Here is a 25,113-nt window from a genome sequence, read left to right on the forward strand (position 1 = left end):
GCTTACAACGCTTTACGCGTTCACTTCAGAATGTTAAACAGCCCAAAGCCAATACTCAGCGAAGCTCAACTCACTGTGATTGGAGAGCACTTATCTTAGTAACCTAATGGGAACCATAGAAACTGAACACAATGGTCATGCATATTTATTATTGTCTGAATGAACTTACTTGGACTGTATAATGAAGCTTAATGTGAAAAAATCACAAACAGTGTCATGCACTCCTGCAATGTTTTTATGATAGTGAATTTAAACATTGGACACAACATAGAAAATGGGACATAAGATAAATTATTACTCCACAAGATAATAAATTTGGGCCATGCTTCTAGCATGGCTCGTTTCTTTTTCCAAAGCATTTATCCTCTAACTTTTACAGTTAAGGGATATACTCAATAAAGAAAATATCAAGTACGCAAGCACAATGTTTTTGTGAGTACTAGAAAGGACAACATGAGATAATTCAAGTTATTTGAAACTAAATCAGTTTCTCTTACCCCAGGCAAAAAATAACACCAAAACTTATTCAAAACAATGCATTTGTCCAGTGCATGTGGAGGCAGGCCACTTTAAAACGGAATTATGCTTCCCAACTTTCTAAATGCTTTAAATCTCTTTGGAAGTCTTACTGAGGACCTCTCGTTGCAGCCTCGGGAACAACTTGTTCAGGGAGTATCTCACTAACACCTACATGTCCATTGTAGTCATTGCTTTGCCCTGAAAACTTCTTGCGAAACAACTTCTCTGCTTCACTTTCATCAAGACCCTTGGTATTTTCAGTGAAATGTGTCTGTGCTAGATTTGCATAGTTCGAAGCTGATTGGGCAAAAAATGCAATCTCTTCATCTGTAAGCTTCCTCAGAAACCTTGCAGGGTTCCCTCCCCACACCTGTGTGAAAATGAAACAAAACTCAATATTTGGAACAATATGTACAACCTTCCAAAAATACCCTCTGCTTCACCAAATATAAGTCTAAGAAAATGAGGAAAGGAAAATAAGAAAGACCATAATGTCAACATAGAGTTGAAACGATCAACATAAATATGAAAAAAGAGCTGTTAAATATTTTATAAAGGCAAATTCTAAGAATTGCATTTCCCGATGGGAGAATTTTGACAGTTCCTTCCTTGCAGTCCTGAGCAATCATATGCGTAAGTGTTCATAAAACAGAAACATAAATGATCAAAAGCCTTGGTAACTTCAGACACATATGCAATTCACTGAACAAACAAGTATTAGATGCTGAAACACCCGATGCGTTTTTCTGAAAAGTTCTGCCTGTCCAAAAATTTATGTTTAAAAAACTGAACGCCGCTCAAAGTAATTGCAGACTTCAGCAATAAATACGGTGGAAATATTAGGTTTGAGCATTTGCAAGAGGCTGAAAGAATCTTATATACCAATTCAGTAACTGAAACATAATTGCTTGACCGTGCTGAAAAATGTAAAAATTTAATTTAAACCATCACAAGATCAAACCAGCCAGCACACTGTTGACTTAGATGAACAATGAAATTCTCAAATTCTGATGTTGAATAATCCATATGAAGACTTGAAACCATAGATATGTATGAAAAAGGTTAACGGGAAATATAATGATTGAATGATAACTCAATTATTAGAAGTAGTTTTGACCGTTTTACAGCAACCAAGAACAGCTGGCAAATTATCTAATGTCAACTAGCCGGTAAAAAAATTGAACAGCATTATAATAAGTGGCCGGACAAATGAAGTTTAACTGGCCAATATATAAGACATTGACTCACAACTAATTTACCATAAACATCTGGCAGACGAGCTTGCTTAGAATTTAAGATACTTAAATGGAGGGGATATGCGGCAGATACAGCCCTGAAGCATTTCTGGGTGTTTAAGGGCCATATCAGGTTCTTGAAACAACGTTTCACAGCTGCAGTGCCGTATCAGATTCTGGAAAAGGTGTTTCAGCACTTCAGGGCTGTATCAGATACTGGAAACAGCATTTCAGAGCCGCAGGGCCATTTCAACCACATTTCAATAAACAAAACAGTGAAAACAAAAATCAAAAAACACCAGGTTTCTGCCCCCCAAAATACATTAAAGAATCCCAAATATTGTCTAATGGGAAGCATGCTAGTAGTTATAGTAAAAAAAACATTATTTAAAAAAAACGATCACTAATGAGCAACTAATGCTAATTCTAAACTTTCTGTCTCCTGAATTTTTTTTTCAACCACATTTCAATAAAAGAAACAGCGAGAAAAAAAAAAAAAAAAAAAAAAAACACCACGTTTCTGCCCCCCAAAAAACATTAAAGAATCCCAAATATTATCTAATGGGAAGCATGCTAGTAGTTATAGTAAAAAAAAACAATATTTAAAAAAACCGATCACTAATGAGCAACTAATGCTAATTCTAAACTTTCTGTCTCCAGATTTTTTGTGTCCGCATATATATATATATATATATATATGTGTGCTAGAGTTGTGGTTATTAAACTTCACATGGCCAGGGCACACTTATGTATCATTAATAAACATTAAATAATCCCAAGCATTCTAGTGGTTATAGTAAAAAAAAAACATTATTAGAAAGAATTGATCACTGATGAGCACCCCTTGGTAATTCTAAGCTTTTGTCTCCTGATTTTGTTGTATATAATAATATAGTATATATGTGGTATGCTAGAATTGTCGGTGGTAAACTTCACGTGGCCTGGGCCCGCTTATATGTATCATTAATGTATTTGTAATCATGGTTAATGCTATCCTTTGACAATTTGTCATCATTTATTGTGATACCAAGGAGTGGTTAAGACCAACCTAGTTAAACTTGTATGAATAGGCTCATTAACCCCTCCTGGGCAGAGTGCCCTACTTGAGTTGTGTTAGATATAACATAATTCTCATTTGTATTCCATCATATTGAGATCTTATTGATCCCTTTTATAAGGTGTTTAACGCCTAAGGGCACCTCCACCTTTGGCGTTCTCTTGTGAGTAGCATTTCTTTCTTTTATGTGCACTAGCACATTTGTTGTGCAGCATACTTGTGCTTGGGCATTTTTCCCTCTCTAAAGCACTAGAGTTTTCTAGTGCACTTGTGACTAATTTGCCACAGAAATTGGATTGTCTTTGGTTCCATTCAAATCACCTACTTTCATTTGTGAATCTCAACATGGTATCAAAATAACCTGCAACCCTTACTCTATTGATCTAAAAAAAATTGGGTTTTTCTAGGGTTTTAAAAAAGAAGACATCGTACTCTAAGGCCAACACTCTCTTCCCAGATTTTCCTTGGGTAATACTAAGGTCTTTCACCCTTCTTTCGAGGCCAGCATCTTCTCTGTTCATCAGTCCCGATATGGGTGTAGTTGCCTTACCTTCCCCTTCACTACTGGAACAATGCGACCTTCAGGCTCATAGGGAACTCCCTAGGGTGGTATATTGACTGCTCTGAACTGATGATCCCTTCTCTTGTGCAAGGATTTGTGTGGAGGTAGATCTAGAGAAGGGCCTCCCAGCAGTTGTCCATCTTTGCATGGATAATTGGATGCATGTTCAAGGGGTAGATTATGACCAGTTGCCCTTCAAGTTTAAGTTGTACCATGAATATGGGCACTTTGCAAAAGGTTGTCCGAAAGGTGGGGTCTCTGTGGAGAATCAACCTAGGGACCCTAAAGAGCAGTGGCAACAGGTCAAGCGGCATAAGTCTTCGAAATATTCTGCGTAGGCCGGCGGCCCTAGCGCTGTTCCAATCTCAAAGGAAGTGGAGTTTGCCCCCCCCCCCCTTAGGCAAGACAGTCAGGGGCGGACTTGGGTCGGTGTCGGAGAATCGTTTTGGGATCCTAGATTCGGAAGTTGTTGTAGAAGGTTCAGTACTACCCTCCCCCCCCCCTCCTCATCTTAGGAGGACCCGGCCCCTCGTACAGCTACCCTTCCCCCCCTCCTCATCTTAGGAGGACCCGGCCCCTCGTATAGCTACCCTGCCCCCCCCCAAACAGTCGTAAGGAGGCAAGATCTAGCCCGGACACTGACAGCAGTTCTGATGAATCATCAGAGGAGGATGAAGATGTGGAAGGGTTCTTGACATCTACGAAAGGCCTGGGACCTTCAGCACAGCTGAGCTCTGCTGATGACAGACCTGGGGGGGCAGGCCTGAAGCAGCCTGTCAGAAAAGGGAAGAAATCAGGAAGAAAAACAAACAAGGAAGTCAGAAGGGAGAAAACTGAAAAAGACAAAGAGTTGGGAGTCCATCACACTATTCCTCGTCAGTTAGCAAGCGCAGGGAACAAAGGAGGAGGAAAAAAAGGAAACAATATGGGCCCTAGAAAGGGAGCAAGGAACTTAAAAAAGTGATTAATGAATATCTTATCTTGGAATTGTAGGGATCTAGGTTATGTAAAAAGAATTACAGAAGTGAAATCCCTAACCAGTAAAGAAAGACTAGAAGTCATCCTCCTACATGAAACCAAACTGGATGAGGAGCCTATCAACTCTATTAAAAACAAATTTTGGAATACTGGCAAGCTGGAATCAGTAAATTCAAGAGGAGCATCAGGAGGCCTTTGTACACTATGGAATCCGTCGAAGCTACAACTGGTAAGTACCTTAAAAACAACTCATTGGATAACAACTATTTTTAATATTAAAGAGAAACAACATCCCTTCACAGTGGTCAATGTATACATGCCCACACATTTTTGGGAAAAACAAGAATGTTGGAGTTCCCTAATGGAGCTAAAAGACACAGAGTTCGAGCATAACTACATTTTTGGTGGAGATTTCAACACAACAATGGGCAGCCACGAAAAAAGAGGGGGCTCCATCATCCGGGATGCCCAGCAAGAATACATGGAGGACCTCATCCTAAACCTGAACCTTTTCGATGTCAAACCTCAAAAATTTATGTACACTTGGACTAACAAAAGATAAATCATATAGCGGCTCGATTGGACCATTTCCTTGTTGCTAACAACCTCATAACCCTAAATTACAACCTCAAATCTTCCATCCTGCCGTGGGCAGGGTCGAACCACCGCCCGATCAGTCTGGCAATCTCTCAACGCTTGGATTTGGGCCCTATTCCCTTTCGATTCTCTCCTCTTTCGTTGGAAGCCCTCAATTTCTTGGAAATGGTCTCCCTCTCCTAGGTTGGTTGGATTGATGGAAGCCCAATCACCATCTGGGAGTCCAAGATTCGCAGACTGAAAGGCGACATCAAAAAATGGCTAAAGGATCATCAATCTAAAAGACAGAACAACATCAAAGACATGGAAGGGAAACTTGTTGCAATCCAAGGGAGAATGGAAACAATGTCGATACAGGAATCAAACCTCCGTAAGGAAGCAGAAACTTTTAAGGCTCTCCACACAAACCTAAGAAAGGAAGAGGAATACTAGAGACTAAAATCCAGAAATAACTGGCTTAAGGCAGGGGATAGGAACACTAAATTCTTCCACAAACAAGCCAAGTTCAGGGAATCAAAAAATAATATAACTCAGATAACTCATGGGGGGAGACCATCAATAAGTTTGAGGAAATCAAAAGAGCAACAGTGGAACATTTTGAAAATATGTATACAAAGGATAATACTTGGGATCTTGCCAGCGAAGACTACTTTCTTGAGAGCATCCCTCAAATGGTGACGGAGGAGTGGAATCGCTCTTTGACTAGCAACCCCCCCCGACGTTGGAGGAAATTTGAGAAGTAATTTTGTTAAGTTTAGGTATGTTCTATGCTTAGAGCAATTTATTTCAATTTTCACAGTTAGCTCAATATCTTTTCCAGATTAGCAATCACATCAACATTAAAGTAAACTGCAGATAGAACATAAACATAAATCGCAAAAGACAAGCCAAGACAATAGGACACAAGATGTGGCACTAGCCAGGGACAAACCTCAATGTGGGGAAACCCTTGATCAATTCTTCTTATATGTTCTTCAATAGTTCAGCACTAAGAGAGAGAGAGAGATAGTACATTTACAACAGAAGTCAACACTTTGACTTATCTAGATAAGAGCATAGATCATCTATAAGAAGATGATACATGAGATCAGTTGAAGACATGCTGCTTCAACTGATTCTCCAAGGTGACTTCTTCACCTATCATTGTGTTGCATCTCGTCATCATGCTACCTCACCGTGTTGCACCATGCTGCACCCATCATCACAATGTTGGACCTCATGACTGCTACACCTTATGCTGCACTGCTGTCCCATGTGCCATTGTTGAATCATGTTGTCATACAGCATGTGTCATGTGCTTGCAGCACCATGCTTGCCACTACTGACTATGCTTGTTGTTGTCCATGCTTGTTGTCCCATTGTGCAACTGCTGCACAATGTCATTGTTGTCCCATCATTGTTCTGTCTCATCATACTGTTGTCCCAACATCTTACAGCTGTCCCATTGCACATCGCTGCACTGTATCATTGCTGTCCCATCATTGTTTTGTCTCATCATACTGCTGTCCCAACATCTTACAGCTGTCCCATTGCACGTTGTTGCACTATATCATTGTTGTCCCATCATTGTGTTGTCCATGCTTGCTGCTGGCCCTACCAGTCATGCTATACCTTGTTGTTGTCCCCTCACAGCTTGCTATACCTTGTTGTTGTCCCATGTGACTTTGTAGCACTATGTAGCCTTGTTGTCCATGCATCTTAGCAGCACTATGTCTTGTTGTCCATGCATCTTTGCAGCACTATGTCTTGTTGTCCATGCATCTTGGTTCCACCAAGCTCCATTGCCTAGCTGTCCACAACACTGTTGTTCCAATGCTGCCTTCACAGCTGCTTATGTGGTGACTGGTTAGGGCATGTGGCAGCCCTTACACACCCAGCCAAACAGCCCCTTAAGGACTACGACCCACCTTGGCAAGCTTCTTCCCTTGTAGCTGCTGCCTCCATGGAATGATGCCCAAAACAGTAGCATATGGTTCCCATTCTCCTTGGCCTAGTTGCTTGCCTTTCCAGCTCTAAACCGTACCTAGAAATAGCCCTAAACCTTACCCTCAAAACTGCCCTTTCTCACCATGCTGTCACCACAGCCCTTCATGCTGTCTAGGGCAGCCTCCACGCTACCCCTTTGACCCTTCATATTGCGGCTAAGGCTCCACTGTCCACACAGCTCTTTACGCTGTCTAGGGCAGCCTCCTTCTTGACTGCATAGAGGCCAGTGTATAGGCTAGGGCTTGATCTTGATAGCGTTAGTGCTTAGGCAGCGTATTTCTTCTTCTAGACTGCGTAGATACTAGGGTTGTCCTCCTTGTAGCGTTAGGGCTTCTCACTTGACTGCGTCCTCTAGATTAGGGCAGCATTCTTCTTCTTGACTGCGGCTAGGGCAGCCTCAATCCTCCAACGTCTAGGGCTTCCACTCCTAGATTTCTCTTCCACTAAAACCCAAGACAAGTGGAGAGAAATCAAGATAGAAGTGTGTGTAGAAATGACTATCAAGTCACCTCTTTTTATACTAAATTGTGGAGCACATGTGTGGGTTATTTGGTTGCTGGCCGACCTTGACGAATTGTCTTATAACACAAATAAATTCATAACTCCATGAATACTTATCAGAATCGGATGATCTTTAGATCAATCCTACACCTCTCGATGAGAGGGATCCAAGAAAAATATCAGCTGCCATAAATAAGATGACCCACATGGAGTTTGGCCCTAGTTGCCAATTTTAACAAATTTACTCCTTTCCCCCAGATAAAGCGTCGGCCCGGATAGATTCACAGCAAGCTTCTATCACTCCTTCTGGGATGTTATCAAGGGAGACCTTTGCAGACTGGTGGGATACTCCTTCAAAAGATTTGCGATGGGGGGAGGCATAAACTCTTCTTTCCTGGCCTTAATTCCTAAAGAATTGAACCCCTTCTCGTTCTCCAGATTCCGCCCTATTTCCCTTTGCAATGTCTCCTACAAAATCTTCTCGAAGCTACTAGCCTGTCGCCTTAAGCCTTTATTGCCCTCTCTGATCTCTGAAAACCAAGGGGGATTTGTTCCAAGTAGGCAAATATTTGATAATATAATCCTGATCCAGGAAGCTCTGGATTCAAGCTGGCGCAGGGGGGATCAAGGTATGATTATAAAGTTGGACATGGAAAATGCCTTTGACCAGGTTAGGCATGGGTTCCTATTAAAAGTTCTCAGGAAAATGGGGTTGGATGAGACCTTCATCAAATGGATAAATCTTTGTATTGCCTCCCCTTGGATTGCTCCGTTGGTAAATGGAAGACCAGTTGGATTCTTCAAAGCCTCGCAAGGGCGACCCCTCTCTCCTTTTTTATACATTATCATGGCGGATGCCCTGAGTCGGAAACTGGAGCTTGAAAGAGTCTCCCTCAACCTCCCTGGCATCCGCTACAAGGAAGGCATCAAAAGTATAAATCATGGGCAGTTCGCGGATGATACTATTATGATGGGAGGAGCCTCGACCACAATCGCTCGTCGTTTTAAGAGAGTCTTAGATAGATTCCTTAGTGCTTCTGGGGGTGCCACTAATGATAACAAAAGCCACACCTAAAAAAAGATAGAAGAAATCCTGGGGTTTAAAGCAATCCAGGAGTGGACAAATTTCAATTATTTAAGGATCCTAATATTCTGAAGATGAGCTACACCACATGCCTGGCAAAAAGTGCAAGATAAAATAAAAACAAAAATTGTAAACTGGGGTGCTATTTGGCTTAATTATTTTGGAAGAGAAATCCTCATTGAGTCACTCTTGTCAACGATCCCTTTGTATCAATTCACTGCCCTTCAAGCCCCCAAGAGCGTGCTTCAACAAATCGGCATATATATAAGAAAAATCATGTGGGAAGGAGGGAAAGAGGAAACAAAGAAATATCATTTAGTAAATTGGAAAACGATCAGAGCTCTGAAACAACATGGAGGTCTGGGAATCAAGGATCCGAAGATATCTAACTTGGCAATGGGAGCAAAACTGTATTGGAGTTTGATCACGAAGTCGAGTCAATGTTGCTCACAAGTGATCAATGCTAAATATCCATCTCAACAAACTGTTAGTTGGGGGCGTGAGGTCTCTGGTATGGGCTCCCCCATCTGGCGACTGATCTTCTCCTCTAGGGATATTATCACCAAAAATATAAGCAAAATTTCGAGAAATGGAGCCTCCACCAAAATTTTCTTTGATTCAATTATGGGGCTCCAACCCTTCAATTCTGACCTATCCCTAATGAATCTCAAAAACTTCTTGCGCAGTGGGGGGGGGGGGAGAATCTAGGCCAAATTGTGGAGTGGAACTAGCAAGGAGGTTGGAAGGGCTGGAAGCTCAAAAATATCCCGAAGGCACTTCTCATCGAAAGCGGGTATTCGCACATGCTCTTAAACTCCCAACTACCTCCAAAAAGCTCTATTTGGGGGAAATATGGAAAAGGAATGCCATCCCAAAAGTCAATTTTTTCTATTGGCTTCTCTTGCATAAGAAAATTCTTACAGCGGAAAATCTTCAGAAGAGGGGACTGATCAACCCCTCAAGATGCACGCTATGTGAATCCGAGGAGGAAACAATCCACCTGACTAATGAAGTTTGGGTTGTGGTCCTTGGGCCTCTTTTTTGCAGAACAATTTGGCCTTTGGACCCCCTGATCTTCTTTAGATCTTGGCCCAAATCCTATTTTGGCTCCCTTCAGGCCAAAGGCAATTTCAAAGAAATCTGGTTGGCACTTCCAAAATATGTCTGTTGGCAAATATGGTTATCAAGAAATAAGGCAATATTTAAAAAGTCTCGGCCTCCGGCTGGGGTAATAGCCATGACTGCCCTTCTAGCTTGTATGGAACTGCACAAACCAGATTCTGACCCATTCTTGGATAAGATTGAATCTATCTGGCTTGCTCCGTGGGTGTCTCCCCTAGCCTCTCAAGTTCCAGGGAGCAGTTCTCCCTCTTAGGCGAAGTGGATTTTGAGGTTGTCCTCGAAAGCTCTGGTGGATTAGCCCAGATCCACAAATAAATGGACCCTTCAATTTGATGGGGCATCAAAAGGTAACCTTCAGGTGGTAGGAGGGGGAGGGATTCTCATTAATCTCGAAGCAATCATTGAATATAGATATGCTTGGGGGCTTGGATGGAAGACAAGCAATCAAGCTGAAGCATATGGATTGTTTCTGGGCCTCACCTGGGCTCAAAATAAAGGTCTAAAATCTGCATGTGATGGGAGACTCCATGATTATAATACGGCATATGAACTATGCCTCATTTGCAAAAAATACAATTTTAAACCAAATTATTAAGAGATCCCAAGGGATGATCCCATCCTTCGATTCAGTGGCCTTTTTCCATATTCTAAGAGGAAATAATCAAGAAGCCGACAAACAAACTAACCTTGCTTGCTAGTTGATAGAAGGAGCATGGTGAATGATGTCGTGGGCACGACTAGTATCCCATAAATTAGTTAATGATTTACAATTCCTGGATAGTGGAGGTTGCTCTAAGCCTTGCTTGGGCGATAACAAACCTTAGAATTAGGGAATTTGATTTTAGATTTATTGGGTTGACTCCATGGTCTGCCCTCCTGCCCCTTATCCCTCCCCCTCCCTTTGCTCCCCCTCTCCCCTATATATCCTTCCCATCCCTTCCCTACAGCATTCCCCTTACTTTTCCCCTATCGCGCCCCTCTTCTATTCCGCCCCGTCTCCCCTCTCTTCCGCCATGCTCCCCTTCCTTGCCCACCTCACACCCCCACAGATTATCTCCTTGCGTTCCCTGGCTTGTTCAGGAGCCTTGTGGCAAGCGTGTCCTATTCTTTCACCTGCAACGTGTATGTTATCGTCACCGAGGTACTATCTTTATTAATAACATGGATCTCTCGGTACATTTTCAGTTCCTTCACCCTGGTTATTTGTGCAGGATAAGGGGAAGAGAGGAGCAACATTTATTTCCTGAACACAGATCGATCCTGAACACTCGTGGGAGGAAACTCAGAAGGAGAATGAAGGACAATGATCAATGCTAGGAAATTAAGGCAGAAGGCTGGGAATTAATGGAAGATCATCGGGATCATAGCCCCATCAGTTTCCTCAACAAGTACTGCAACATATCACGGCACAGTTACTGCTATATAAGGAATAATGGTCGGAGAAGTTTGCATGGGTTAATGCTCCTTCCTGCTCAGGTGGCCTTGAGGCTATAAATGAGGTCGTTGAGTGTTTCTAGTGGGGATTGGATTACTGGAAAGAATCCCAAGGAGCCCGGTGGTTCGGAACTTTTGGGTGGGAAGCTGCAGGGGTTCGCGGGTCTAAGTGTTGTGGTTGGTCTGAGGGGTAGCGCAGTGTTGGGAATTGTTATTCTGTTGAACTGGGAGGGGACTTTGGATCAGACCCTCAGGAAAAGTTTGGAAGCCGACCCGCAGAGGGAGGACTGTCAGAATTCGGCAGTCTTTGATACTACAATTGTTGTGAAACTTCTCAAGCTTCATGACTGGGAGGGGGTCCAGGGTCAGGACCCTAGAGCAGTGGTTCTGAAGGAGAAGCTTCGTGGTGCAATGGGCCTGAGTGTAATTGACGAGCAGGGTGCATTTGTTGGGGCTGGTAATGTTATTCCACTAAATTGGGAAGTCCGGTTGATCTCGGTCGGCTCTAAGTCTGCAGTTGGCAAGAAGGCTTCTACTCTTCTAGTCTGTGAGGGGCTCTTGGGAAATATCCTTAGGGCGGCGTGGCTGGCCCGTGAGGTGGACTGGTGGGTCAAAGACATCCCGAACTTGAGCGAGGGGAACAGAAGGAATTGTGACATTTTGGGATGTTAGAAGATGGGTCTGAGGGGGCAGAGTGCAAGAGACAATCCTTGGTCGGGCTCTTGGGGTAGTCGGAGACCGGGATCGGAGGGCAGTGTGCTGGATGTCTTCGAGCTGAAAGGAGAATTCGGCCAACTTGCACCACTTGCGAGCAGGAGCACTTGGAATTTAGAGAAGGCCTGGCAGCTTTGCAGCGCAGCATGTACTTTCAGCAGCAAGAGAATCTCACAATGCAAGAGAGATGGCTGGAGAAGAGGGACAGAATCCTTCAGTTGGAGGATAAAGTGAAAGCACTGCGTCAACAAATTGAGTAGTTGAAACTCACGGTGGCGGAGATCAACAAGAACAACAAGGACTCCAATGAACAGAACCTATACAAGAACGCCAAAGTAGACTCCACCAGGCTGGACCTGAACAGTCCAGCGCCTCTAGACTTTTAGACCAAGGATAATTTTAGGGGCGAATGTTCGCCCTTTGGCGAAATTAAGGGGTTTTAAATTTTTAGTGGGCGAATATTTTGTATCATAGTACATTTTTACAAATCACCTCAAATAGCCCACCTTATTTTAAGGGAGGGTAAAAAAGGTAAATTTAGCCCTTGAAATTAGGACTTACAACCTTCCATTCGCCCATTTTCAAGAATAGGTTTTATTTAAGTGAATCCATTCGCCCATTTTCAAGAATAGGTTTTATTTAAGTGAATCCTATGGGCCAAATACTATATTTATAAAAGAGGTATGGTAAATTAATAAAAAAATAAATAAATGAGAGGTATGGTAAATAAATAAAACATTTTTTATATTTACTCCATAAGTCACCTTATATACATGTAAGGGTGTAAACAAATAAAAATATAAGTAAAGTGGAGGTATGGTAAATAAATAAAAGGTCTTTTTATACTTACTCAAAAGGTATGGTAAATAAATAAAAATATAAATAAACTAGACGTATCGTAAATAAATAAAACCTCTTTTTATATTTAGTCCATAACCCTTGTTCTATTTATGAAGGCTCAAGAAAGAGGTTTTATCTAAGTGAATCCTATGGGCCAAATACCATATTTGTAAAAGAGGTATGGTAAATTAATAAAAATATAAATAAACGAGAGGTATGGTAAACAAATAAAACATTTTTTTATATTTACTCCATAAGTCACCTTATATTTACGAACACTCAAAAATGGGTTATATTTAGGTGAAACCTATGGCCAAAATACTACAGGACAAATACCATGGACTAGATTGTTATTAATACCAAGCAAAAAACCATTATTAACCCTAATATTAGAATTAATAAAAATAAAAATGGCACATGGTATTGACCCATGGTATTCACCAAAATGGCACATGGTATTGACCCATGGTATTCACCTGGAATGTAGCCTATTTAAATGGGGGAATTAAACCGGCATGTAGCCTATGCTAAGATTCACTAGGACTTTACAAAGTTTTATTATTTAGTGAAAGAGCCGCCAAGATCTTACAAGATTTTATAATTGAGTAAAATATTCACCATGCTTGGTGAGAGATTCGCCAAAAAATTATATATACATATTATATTATTGATAAAATCGCCTTCCATTTTTCCTATATACCATGGAGATTTGCCCATTTATTATATTTATAAATTTAGGGGGGGTTCTTAAAATTTTCCTTGTTTTAGACTTTTAGTCTTTTCTGTTCTCTTTTAGTTTTCAAATGACAAAATGTAAATCTAAATTTTTGTTGCTTCAATTTTGTAGAATTTATAGTGATAAGAGATCCGTGAATGGGAATTTTTGTATGCACTACAAAGAACACTTGAATAGTGGGTGTGCAAACCAAATGATGTATCACCTGTCCTTAGAAGTCTAGAAATCATTATGTAAAATCCCAATTTTGTTTGCGAACAGGGGCGCCATATTTAAATAAAAAATCTACTCATTCTAGTTAATAAAAAAAAAATTGTCGAACTGAGAAGGGATTAGACAATCCTAAATTAATCTTCTGTGAAACTTGGCAATTACTTGATAGCTGGGATAATATGTTATCACCAGATTGTATTGTATTGACATCAGTTTTCTTTGGACCATAAGTTTGTTGTTTATGTTTTGATTGATACGGATTCATAGATGATTGTGGTGTCTATCCACGTGATTCAGATGTAGATAAGGGGTTCTTTTGGTTTGATTTTCCCTTATCATGCGTCTGGAATTTTCTTGATTTACTTCAGAAACTGATGTTGTTGATTTAATTACAGATTCTTCACTTGGAATTTTCATCGTCTGAACTGCAACATCTGAATATGTTTTCCCTTCAACTAGGTTGTCATCTTCTTGAGTTCTGATATTGACTGAATCAATATTCATTCCTCTTTCTTCAACTTGGTCAGCTACGTCTGAAGACTTCGATATGTTTTCCGTGTTGAGTTCTTCTAGTTTGTTTTTCAATATTTTTTTGTCATTTTTAAGTTTCTTAATTTGCGTCAATAATTTCTCATTGTGGTCCTTGAGGCGAGTAACTTCTTCATTTTTGTCAGTGGTGATTTTGTCAATTTCCCTTTGCATATTTTGTATTACTTTTTTACTTTCTTGAGAAATGACTTTTGCGATATCTTGCATATCTTCTGGTGTTACGGAATCTGGCTTCATTGTAACATCCTGTAATGTTATCTTTTTCTTTTTGTATGAAAATGTCAAAAACTTCTTCATATTTAGGATAACAAATCCTAGTGATTCGATCCAAGGGCGAACCCAGAATTATATCACTATTGTCGCAAAATAAGGTTTTAACGGTGAATTGCGAGACAAAAGTATAGTCTCCAATACTTAGTTGTAGCTTGCTTATGTCGTATTGTTTGTCCTTTGTGTCAACAAAATTCGTTTCAATTATATTTGATTTAGGAATCACTAAATGGTTAGCATATTCAGTGTGCTAACATAATTATTATTTTCAGTAGGATCGATAGAGATGATAACATCCTTTCCCGCAAGTGGTCCTTTGATTTTAAATAGCGCACCAACACATATACTAAAAGTTTTAGAAAATTTTCTCTCTTTCATCTCTAACTTAGACTCCATTCCTTTCTCGCCAATGATTGATTCCATTTTTTTAAGAATTTAAAGTGGCCCTTTTTTGAAGTATATTTCAGGCTATATTTTACAACCTCTTGGATTTCCTTTCCTCAAATATTTTTCTATTTGAAAATAAAATACTTCACTTTATTCACTTAGTAACCCTTTCCTTTGGTTTCCTTGAAAAATACTCCCTTGGTTTAAATTAAATCTACTTTATTTAACCTTTTGACTCCCTTAATCAATGACTGGATTTCAAAATGTACCTTTCTCAAACCTCATTAATTTTCTTCTTTCATATATATATATATATATATATCGATTTTTTTTAATCTTTAAATAAAGACTTCAAAATTTACTATAATGCAAGTCACACGAACCGTCATATACAAGGGTCATGACTTTTATAATATCTGATTTCTACAGTTTTTGCCTTACGAGATTAATCTTACTACACCATAAAGTAAGAAGAGAAGAGCCCACTTTGGTGAATTCCCTTAAATTCTTCTATGTGGAACATATTAGCATATATGTTCTTCCAAATCACTGATGTGAACTGGTGGTTGTGCAATAAGGGAAGAATTGGTGTGCAAAATTATTGGACAAAAACCAAAAATCTTCAAAGTATGTTGAGAGGATTGTGGAATCAGCTTTGTTTTCCGCAAATACTAGGATGGCTTAATTCTTGAGCAATTGGCTGATAACAATTTTGACTTTTCTTCTCGATAAACCTTGTTTGGCAGGGGCCAAGAACTCTTACGCTGCGACTTTAGAATATGGTAGTGTTTGCACAAATAAAATCCTTTGGCATCTATACTTTTGGTGTCAGGCTAGGAGGTAGCTCCTTAAAGCGAATTGTAATTTTGCATTGAGATTGATCATAGATATATACATGGAGGGAGAGACTCTTGGATTTCATCTCCCAGTGTCTCTTCAACTTCTAATTCTCCTTATTTTCTTATTTACAATATTTACATTGATTCACCAAATCCCAAAGATTAGGTATCAACATTTCCCCCTTTAATCTGAAGGGATGTTGGTGAGTCCAAGCATCATTCTGAATCTTTCAAACTTTTCTCTTCCAAGCGCTTTGGTGAAGATGTCTACAATCTGCTCATTTGTGGAACAATGGCATAGATGTATTGTCTTGGCCTCAACATGATGTTGAATCAAATGTATTTTGTATCGATGTGCTTCGTTTGATCATGGAACTTTGGGTTCTTGGCCAACTTTATTGCAAAGGTGTTGTCAATCATGAGAGGAGTTGAATGCACTTGTTTCTCTTGCAAATCTTCTAGAATTTTCCTAAGTCACGCAATTTCATTTGTTGCTTCAGCTTCTACCACATATTCTGCCTTAGTTGTGGAATCCGCTAGGACTGATTGTTTGTGTGACCTCCAGGAGATAGCGCCTGATCCAAGACTCATAACATAACCTGAGGTAGATACCCCAGTTTCTTTATCTCCATCGAAGTCTGAATCAGAGTATCCAATCAAGTTGAAGTCGCCCACCTGTGTATACTTAAGTCCAAAGTCTTGAGTTCCCTTCAAGTACTTTAGAACTCTTTTCGCAGTAGACCAATGTTCCTCACATGGCTTTTGCATAAACCTAGAGACAATTCCAACAGCGAATGAAATGTTTGGTTGTGTAGTAGTCAGGTAGTTGAGACTTCCTACAAGTTGTTTATACTTTGTTGCATCCTCAAATTCTTTTCCTTCAGTGGATGTGAGCTTTAAGTTCTGTTCCATTGGAGTAGTCAAAGGATTCCACTTCGTGATCCCAAACTTGTTCAACAAATCCTTTAGTGGATGTGAGCTTTAAGTTTTGTTCCATTGGAGTAGTCAAAGGATTGCACTCAGTCATGCCAAATTTGTTCAACAAATCTACAATGTACTTCTTCTGAGAGAGGAATATAAAGTTCGGACATTGAGTTACTTCAATACCAAGATAGTAGTGAACATAGCCCAAGTCTGTCATTTCAAAACCTTTCCTCAATTCCTTCTTTATGGATGCAATGTAGCTCTCATTGTTCCCTGTCATCAAAAGATCATCTACATACACCACAAGATATACAATTGTTTTGCCAACTTTCTTGACAAACAAAGTTGCATCATCAAGATCATAATGTTTGAAGTTGAGTTTCAGAAGATGCTCAGTTAACTTCTCATACCAGGCTCGTGGAGCTTGCTTGAGGCCATACAAGGATTTTACAAGCTTGCATATTTTATGTTCCTGACCCTTCACAACAAATCCTTTTGGTTGGGACATAAAAACATTCTCTTTTAAATCTCCATTTAAGAAAGCAATTTTTACATCCATTTGATGGACTTTCCAACCGTTTTGCACTGCCAAGGCAAAGAGTGTCCGGATGGTAGCCCATTTTGTTGTGGGGACAAAAGTCTCCTCATAGTCGACCCCTTCCTTCTGTGCAAAACCTTTTGCTACAAACCTAGCTTTGTGTTTGTCAAGTGAGCCATATGCTTTATACTTGTTTTTGTAGACCCACTTGTAGCCTATTGGTTTGGTTCCCAATTGAGGATCAACCAGCTTCCAAGTGTCATTCTTTATCAAGGCATCATATTCTTTTTCCATCACTTCTTTCCATTCATCATGAGAAGCGACTTCTTTGAAGGAAGTTGGTTCAAAATTTGTAGACAAATTCAATTCACAATCATAAGAAACATCCATATCAACAGGGGAATCAAAATCGTCTACATCACCTCCATTCTGTCTAGTTGAGCTTCTAGTTCCTATCTTTCCAACCTCATCAGGTTGAACACTTTCAAGTGTCTTTGTCAGCCATTTTGGAAGACCTTTCTGAGATGGCCCAGGCTACTCAGTTGACTAAGTTGGGGCTAAATCAAGATTTAGTCTCTCAATTATGTCAATCACATCACTCAAAGTGTCATCGGGATCAATGGTTGGAGCTTCATGCGGGGGGAGAGAGTGCTCCAAAAAAAAATTCCACAGATTGATCCAGTATAGGAATCCCCCCTTCAAGATGTGGAATTTGATTATCAAACTCTTGAAAAGATTTGCATGTCTGAATCTATCCAAGCGATCAAGCTGCCACTCAACAACATTGTTAGTCTTGGAAGATTCAAGAAATATCACATCTCTAGATATTATAAACTTCTTATTAACTTCATCATAGAGACGGTATGCTTTGGATGTATTTGAATACCCCAAGAAGATACACTTGTGACTCCTTGCAGCTAGTTTGTTTCTTTGTTCCTTAGGTATCAAGGCATAACAGGTGATATCAAAAACCCTGAGATGCCTCACCGAAGGAATGTGGCCATAACACATTTCATAGGGAGTCTCATTTTTTATAGCATTAGATGGACACCTATTCATTATATACACATCACATAGAACTACATCAGCGTAACATTCTTGAAAAACATCATGGAACGTACCATATTTAAGATTGTCCTGTTCATTCTTTCAGCTACTCCATTCAGTTGGGGATTATAAGGCATAGTTGTTTGATGTTTGATCCCATGTTGGCGATGATAGTTTTCAAATTCATTTGAAGTGTATTCTTTTCCATTATCAATGTGAATAGAGCCAATATGAGATTGTGCATCATTTTCAATCAATGCATGAAAATTCTTGAATGTTTCAAAAGCATCAAACTTGTTCTTCAATAAATAAACCCAACATATTCCGGTGTAGTCATCAATAAATGTCATCATATATTTATTACCATTTGCGGAAGGAATAAGTATTGGGCCACATAAATCTGAATGAATGAGTTCAAGTTTTCTATGTGCTCTGGAATGAGAATCATGAAAACATTGTTTGTTGTGCTTTCATAGAATACAAGCATCATATTGCTTAAGTTTCCTAAGAATTGTAGGCAAACACCATTTTTCTTCAACAAATGAAGGTTGTCATAGTTCAAGTGTCCAAATCTAGCATGTCATAAAAGACTTGATGGAAATGTACCTTCATCATAGTGAGAATTGTATGAGAAGTTTTATGCGCGAGCAGAGGTTCCTTGCAACGTCAAAGCTCTTTCTTCTTCTATCCCCGTCATGACAAGTGAGTGATCTGATGCTTTTCTAACCTCGACCTTGCCATCAAATATATGAATGGAGTGGTGGACCAAAGACAGCACGTTTCTCCTCAACTCCGAGAGATATAGAACATCATGTAGAAGAAAGTTTGGAAGACCAGCCAGTTTGAGCCTGATGGTGCCAAGCCCTAATGGCTTGAGTTTTGACTTGTCTGCAAAATACACTGCTCCATCAACATTGTCAGTGAATTCTTCAAAAAAATCTCTCTTAAAAGTCATGTGGCAAGTCGTTCTTGAATCAAGCAACCAATCATCTTTCCAAGAAGCAAGTGAAGCATTAAACAAGTCTTCAGTTACTCCGTTATTACAGTGTGCCACAACATAGTGAGCGGATTCGGGTGCTTTACCTTTCCCTTTGTCATTGGTTTTACCTTTGTCTTCATTCCTTTCCTGCTCAATTCTGGCCCAAGGCAACTTACATATGGATGCACCATGTCCATCTCTATTGCAACATATGCAATAAAGATCAGACTTTTCTCCTTGGAACTGTCTGCCCCCCAACCTCTAAAATTCCTTCTTCCTCTTCCTCTTCGACCACCTCTTCCTCTAGTAGAATCTTGTGTGTGATTCTTCTCTCTATGTGCAAGACACACAACTTCTTCAGAAGACTGAGGAGCTATCTTCTTCCCAAAAGCCTTCTCTCTCTTAGCAAACTTCTTTTCAAGGGAGTAAAGGTAATCTCTTAAGGTTTCCACTTGCTTGCAATGACTCAAGATAATGTGAATAGGTGGGATATAGTGCCTTGACATAAGCTATGAGAGGAATATCTATCTCAACACTAGTGGCTTTTATATCATGCATAATGGATCTTACTTCTGATGCTAAGGCAAGAGGGTCATCATTTTTCAATTCAAGACTGAACAACTTAATCATCAATTGAACAACTTCAAGTTCAAAGTGTGAGTCATACAATTCCTTCAATTTCATTAAAGCTTCAAAGGCATTTGAAAATGGCGAAATATGGCGACTCACCTCTTCATTTACTAACGTTGCAATCAAGGCATAGGCCTTGTTGTTCTTATTTTCCCAAATGGAAAGCTCCTTATTTGAAGTGGCCTTTGCAGGTGCATTATCTCCTTCTCCTTCACAAACTCCTCTCCACAACTCATTAAAAATGAGTGTGTTTTATCTTCCTTGACCATTCAGGATAGTTCTCTTTTCCAGAGAGAACTACTCCAACAATTGATATCAATGAATGCATTTTAAAATCTGTGTACTGTTTAAAAAATGTATTCTGCTTGCAATATACTGTGAAAAAATACACTTCTAGTGGTAATTTCTGTAAATAAATGCACTCTAATATATATATAAGACAGAGTTATTACTTGGGGGAGGGTTATATGGGGGAGGTGGTATATGGAGGAGAGGTTATGTGGGGGAGGGGAGTCAATGTATGGGGGAGGTGATATATGGCGGAGTCAAGGGAGGTGATATATGGTGGAGTTATATATTATAACAAAATTGTTATATATTATAATTATTGAAGGAGTAATGCAACTAGGAGGAGGATATACGTATAGCAGGAGGCGGAGTATTGACTGGCGGTAAGCAGATGTAGGAGGAATCGAAACCGCTTCTTCTCGACCGGACTATCTTCTCTCTCACACCTGGCCCAGCGAGGAACTCATATGTCTATGCAAGAATTAAAAAACAAGCAGGTGCATACAACTCGGCCCTGAGATTTACCATAATGTATTTTTCCGTCTATCCCATTCAACACCGAAACCCTCGTGTTCGTCGCTGAAGAAATGTGGGAAATGGATCTTATGGGAATCGACGAGATTGGAATGGTGGCCTGAGAACCGGGGTGCAGGGGCACTCTACCTACTAACCGTCGGCGATACACGAGGAGAAATCGAAACTGCTTCTTCTCGACCGAACTATCTTCTCTCTCACGCATGGCCAAGCGAGGAACTCATATGTCTACGCAGGAATTAAGAAACAAGCAAGTGCATACAACTCTGTCCTGAGATTTACCATAATGTATTATGTTGTCTATCCCATTCAACACAGAAACCTTCGTGTTCGTGGCTGAAGAAATTGGGAAATGGATCTTATGGGAATCGACGAGATTGGAATGGTGGACTGAGAACCAGGGTGCGGGGGCACTCTACCTACTAATCGTCGGCGATACACAAAGATAAACGGGTTTTATAACAAATTTAGCGCAGACATAGTTACTACATTCATTCAACTATAGCTCCAGTCAATACACATTCATGCATTCATCGATCATCAAACTCTTATTAGATTTTGGTGGTGAAAAAAGGACTTACCAAACACCAAACGCCATCATTATTTCAACTGCATTCATCATTCGGTCTTCATCCCAATAGCCACACCACCTCCTGCTCAACAGACCAGCCACACTACTCCAGCATCCAACCACAGCATAGACTGTGAGAAAGGCGAAGCTTGTCAATGCTGGGTTGTTCCCTCAGCATTTTTATACACAGAGAGTTTGTCAGTGGTGTGGAGTTTCAAACACACAGGTGTAGGAAGAAGCAGCGCAAGGAACAAGTCTCGCAATTGGTGTATGAGAATGGTTATTTCAAGCAGCAGTGGCAGAATATGGGAAAGCGTGGGAGCTATTGCAGGTCAAAGGTGACAGTTTTGCAACAAATTATGCAGAAATATGGCAGGAGGGAGTTACAAGGGTAGAAAGGAAGCCAAAAATGGGGTTGGGACCTGTGCTCTGATACCATGTCAGGGTAGGAGGTAACTCCTCAAAGCGAATTGTAATTTTGCATTGAGATTGATCATAGATATATACATGGAGGGAGAGACTCTTGGGTTTCATCTCCCAATTTCTCTTCAACTTCTAATTCTCCTTATTTTCTTATTTATAATATTTACATGGATTCACCTAATCCCAAAGATTAGGTGTCAACATTTGGTAACACTTAACACTTTATAACCCTTTATTTTGATATAAATTGTCTCCTTTTATGCTTTTTATAGCACCTTATAAAAAAATACAAATCGATGAGCAAACAACTTCCACAATAATTTAATATTGTTTTTCTTTTTCCAACAAGCACAAAAACGCACAGCAGAGGGAGGTGTTCGATATGTTGTCATAAGGATGACAACAAATAGACCGCAATTCGTACGGCGAATTCAACAAGTGTCGTGAGAACGACATACAACGAACTCAGCAAGTGCGGTTGCGTTCAGTGATGGTGGCAACAGCTTGGTTCGGTTCTGCATGCGACGGTTGTAATGAAGAGAACGACAGGGCGAGAGGTAATGGGACGAGTTAGCAACGAGGAGACGATGAATCAGAAGTGGCGGTGGTCTCCGAGCGACCTCCATGCGATGGAAGAGGCAGCGGCTGGTGAAAGTCTAGTTAGCACAACAACAAACAACGGACTGTGGAAAATTGGCACAATGAGGTGGAATGGTTTCCAAAGGGCTCGACGGTTGCAGCGGCACAGGTTTTTCGGTGGCGGTGGCAGCAACACGGTACAGGTTCTAATGCAGCATTCAAAAACGACTCCAATGTAGTACAACAACTTCAGCTGCTATCGTGTGCTATGGATTGTGGTTGCCTACGGGACCGGTTCGCCAGTTTTGTGCTTTTGATTTTTTTTGGTTTATATAACTTTATTTTATATATTTTTCTTCTAAATCCCTTTTTTTGTGGTCTTTTATTTTATAATATTTCGTATATAAACTTTTTTTAATTATATTTTTTGTTTGTATTTTTTTCCTTATATTATTGTTTTCTCTCTTTTTTCAATATATATTTTGATATTTTTTATAATAATTTTTTTCTTATAGTTTTTTTTAATATGTATATATAATTTCTTTAATGACCAAAGGCCTGATGGCAGAGGGAGAACCTCAAACACTTTGTAGGGAAATGCTTTGATTACGACAGCAACAAGGTTGACCAAAAATTGATGGCCAACGGCTGGATCAGACTGGCTCTGTGTAGCAACTGAGCGGCTAGAGGATCGAATAGCTCTGATACCAATGTAACGAACAAAGTTCGTATACTTTAGCGGTATGCTCTGATACCAATGTTACAAACAAAGTTCGTACTTAAGTCAATTACTCTAGAAGACTTGGAATACGTAGATCTCCATTGAGGATAAAAGAATGTATATTATAATGTATGAATGAGAATGATGATACAAATGAGAGTGAGGGTCTGCTTATATACCCTAGGCAGGTGTCCCTTTATGAACGGTCATGTCCTTTAGGGGCATACCTCTTCATTAACTAATTACTAATTAATCATTATTTATGATGTGTTATTATTAATTATATTTACATTATTTATATCTACATTTTATTCATAACAGAATTTATATTTTAGGAAGACTTCCTTGGCCTTATGGTAGGTGTTGAGGCCTAAAGAGTGGGGATTTGGCCAAGATGATAGTGGGTCTTTGTCTTGTGTGTGTCGGCCATAGTGGATTCTAAAATCTTCCACAGTTGGCTAAACAGAGAAAAAACAAGCATCGTACCATTGTTCGCTATTTATTTGCTCTTGTTTGTGGACCAGTTTCCTCATGTTCTAAGAAGCAACAATATATGGGTCTCTCCTCCATAATAGTCTAGTATGACAACAAGATCTTTGTCAAAGGAATCTTGTCTAGATGACAATGATTCTTGATCACTTGGGTCTTTTCCAAGTTATCTTATTAGTAATCTTGTGGATCATCAAAAGACTCAAACACATTGATATATGGATGCATTATACTCTACATTTCTGCTTTGATAAATGAGTTGAGCCCATATTTGTACCCTTCACAGATCAGCATTGTAGTAGTGATGGACCTACCATTAAGTTGGGTAGGTGGGATGTGTAAATCTTGTAATATAATGCTCTCTCAATAACCCCTATTCAACTTTAGAATTATAGGTGTAAACTTCAGATGTGGCCATGGCATATTCCTATGTATCATTAATGTATTTGTAATCATGGCTAACACCATATTTTCATCATATAATACCATTTATTATACCTAGTCAAAGATGTACACAAAGGCTCGATAACCCCTCTTAGGGAAAGCACCCCAAATGAGTTGTGTATAAATGCACCACAAGTCTCATTTGTATTTCAACGTCTTGTGAACTTCTTAATCTCTCTTATAAATTGTTTGCTTAAAAGCACCTATATCTTTGGCATTCCCTTATGATTGTCATTTCTTTATTTTATGTGCATCCCATGTAGCGCACTTGTGTTTGGGAATTCTCTCTCTCTCTCTCTCTCTCTCTCTCTCTCGTGCACTAGGATTAGCTCTCTCTAATGCAGTTGTGATTGGTTCCATTTAATTTCCCTTCATCCACATGTGAATCTCAACATCCTATTTGTGGTTTCCTTGGTCGTATCATATCAAACTAAAATTGAAAAATTGTCATATGTGTTTCCCTACCCTTCTCTTTGTTTCTATGTTAATGCTAGTGCAACTTAGACTCACAATGTAGGGAGATCAATTGGCTCAAGGAAAAAATGACTCAATGGTATGTTCACCCAAAGAAAAAAAACACGATTGAGCACTACAAAGTTAAAGCATAGTTCATAGATAAAAAAAAAATCGACAAAAAACATCAACATCACAATTTTTCACACTACCAACACCAAAACAAGATATCACCTGAAAATAATCGAATGATTTGGAAAAAAATAAAAAATCACAATCATTTAAAAAAATAGCAAAATTTGTAAAATACTCACCATGATGGGCAATTTTGGGTTTTTTTCTAACTAGTTTTGCAACCATTGAGCAATGAGAAGGAAGGTTCTTACCATCATCCACAACAAATTTGAAGGGTACCAAACTACTGTTTTCATTGCAATCAAAGTAAATTTTATTGACAAGTGTCAATTCATATCTAGCTAAAGGTTTTCATATTCTTGGATCCCAAGTATTTGTACCCTCCTCGATTATTTGGGCATCGAATAGTTTCTTGGTATCGATTTACACTTCAAATCTCATATCTATAACAAGTTCATAATAAGCAAAAAATGCTCAACACCTCACCAAATCTACCCCATGCCCTCCGTAGTGATCTGCCCAGCCATCCCTCTTCACACATCTTTAGCGATCTGTTGACCCAATGATTCAAGGTGGTAGGACTCCAATAGATGCTCTACATGTCTGATCTACTCTACGAGTGCTTAAAGCCAATTGGTACAAAACATAAAGCTTTAACAAGAAAATCTAACTCTTTGGATCTCTCTAAGTCGTTCAATTTTATAATATATAAAATTGTGTAATCATATTAGAAAG

The 25,113-nt window shown here is 39.6% G+C and overlaps 1 protein-coding gene across 1 annotated transcript in view; it reads right to left on the bottom strand.

The window, feature by feature from the left end:
- Positions 1-307: 307 nt before the first annotated feature.
- Positions 308-25,113, bottom strand: part of LOC149248086 (gamma carbonic anhydrase 1, mitochondrial-like) — a 118,709-nt gene continuing 93,903 nt past the window's right edge. Inside the window, exon 5 of the mRNA XM_089458335.1 lies at positions 308-889. Coding sequence (XP_089314461.1) covers positions 626-889 — 264 coding nt within the window. The 3' untranslated portion in view covers positions 308-625. The remainder of the gene's footprint in view (positions 890-25,113) is intronic.

The sequence above is a fragment of the Pinus tabuliformis genome, chromosome 7 (genome assembly GCF_031772625.1).
Source record: "Pinus tabuliformis cultivar Carrire ecotype Pingquan chromosome 7, CPIR1, whole genome shotgun sequence".
Classification (NCBI taxonomy): Eukaryota; Viridiplantae; Streptophyta; class Pinopsida; order Pinales; family Pinaceae; genus Pinus; species Pinus tabuliformis.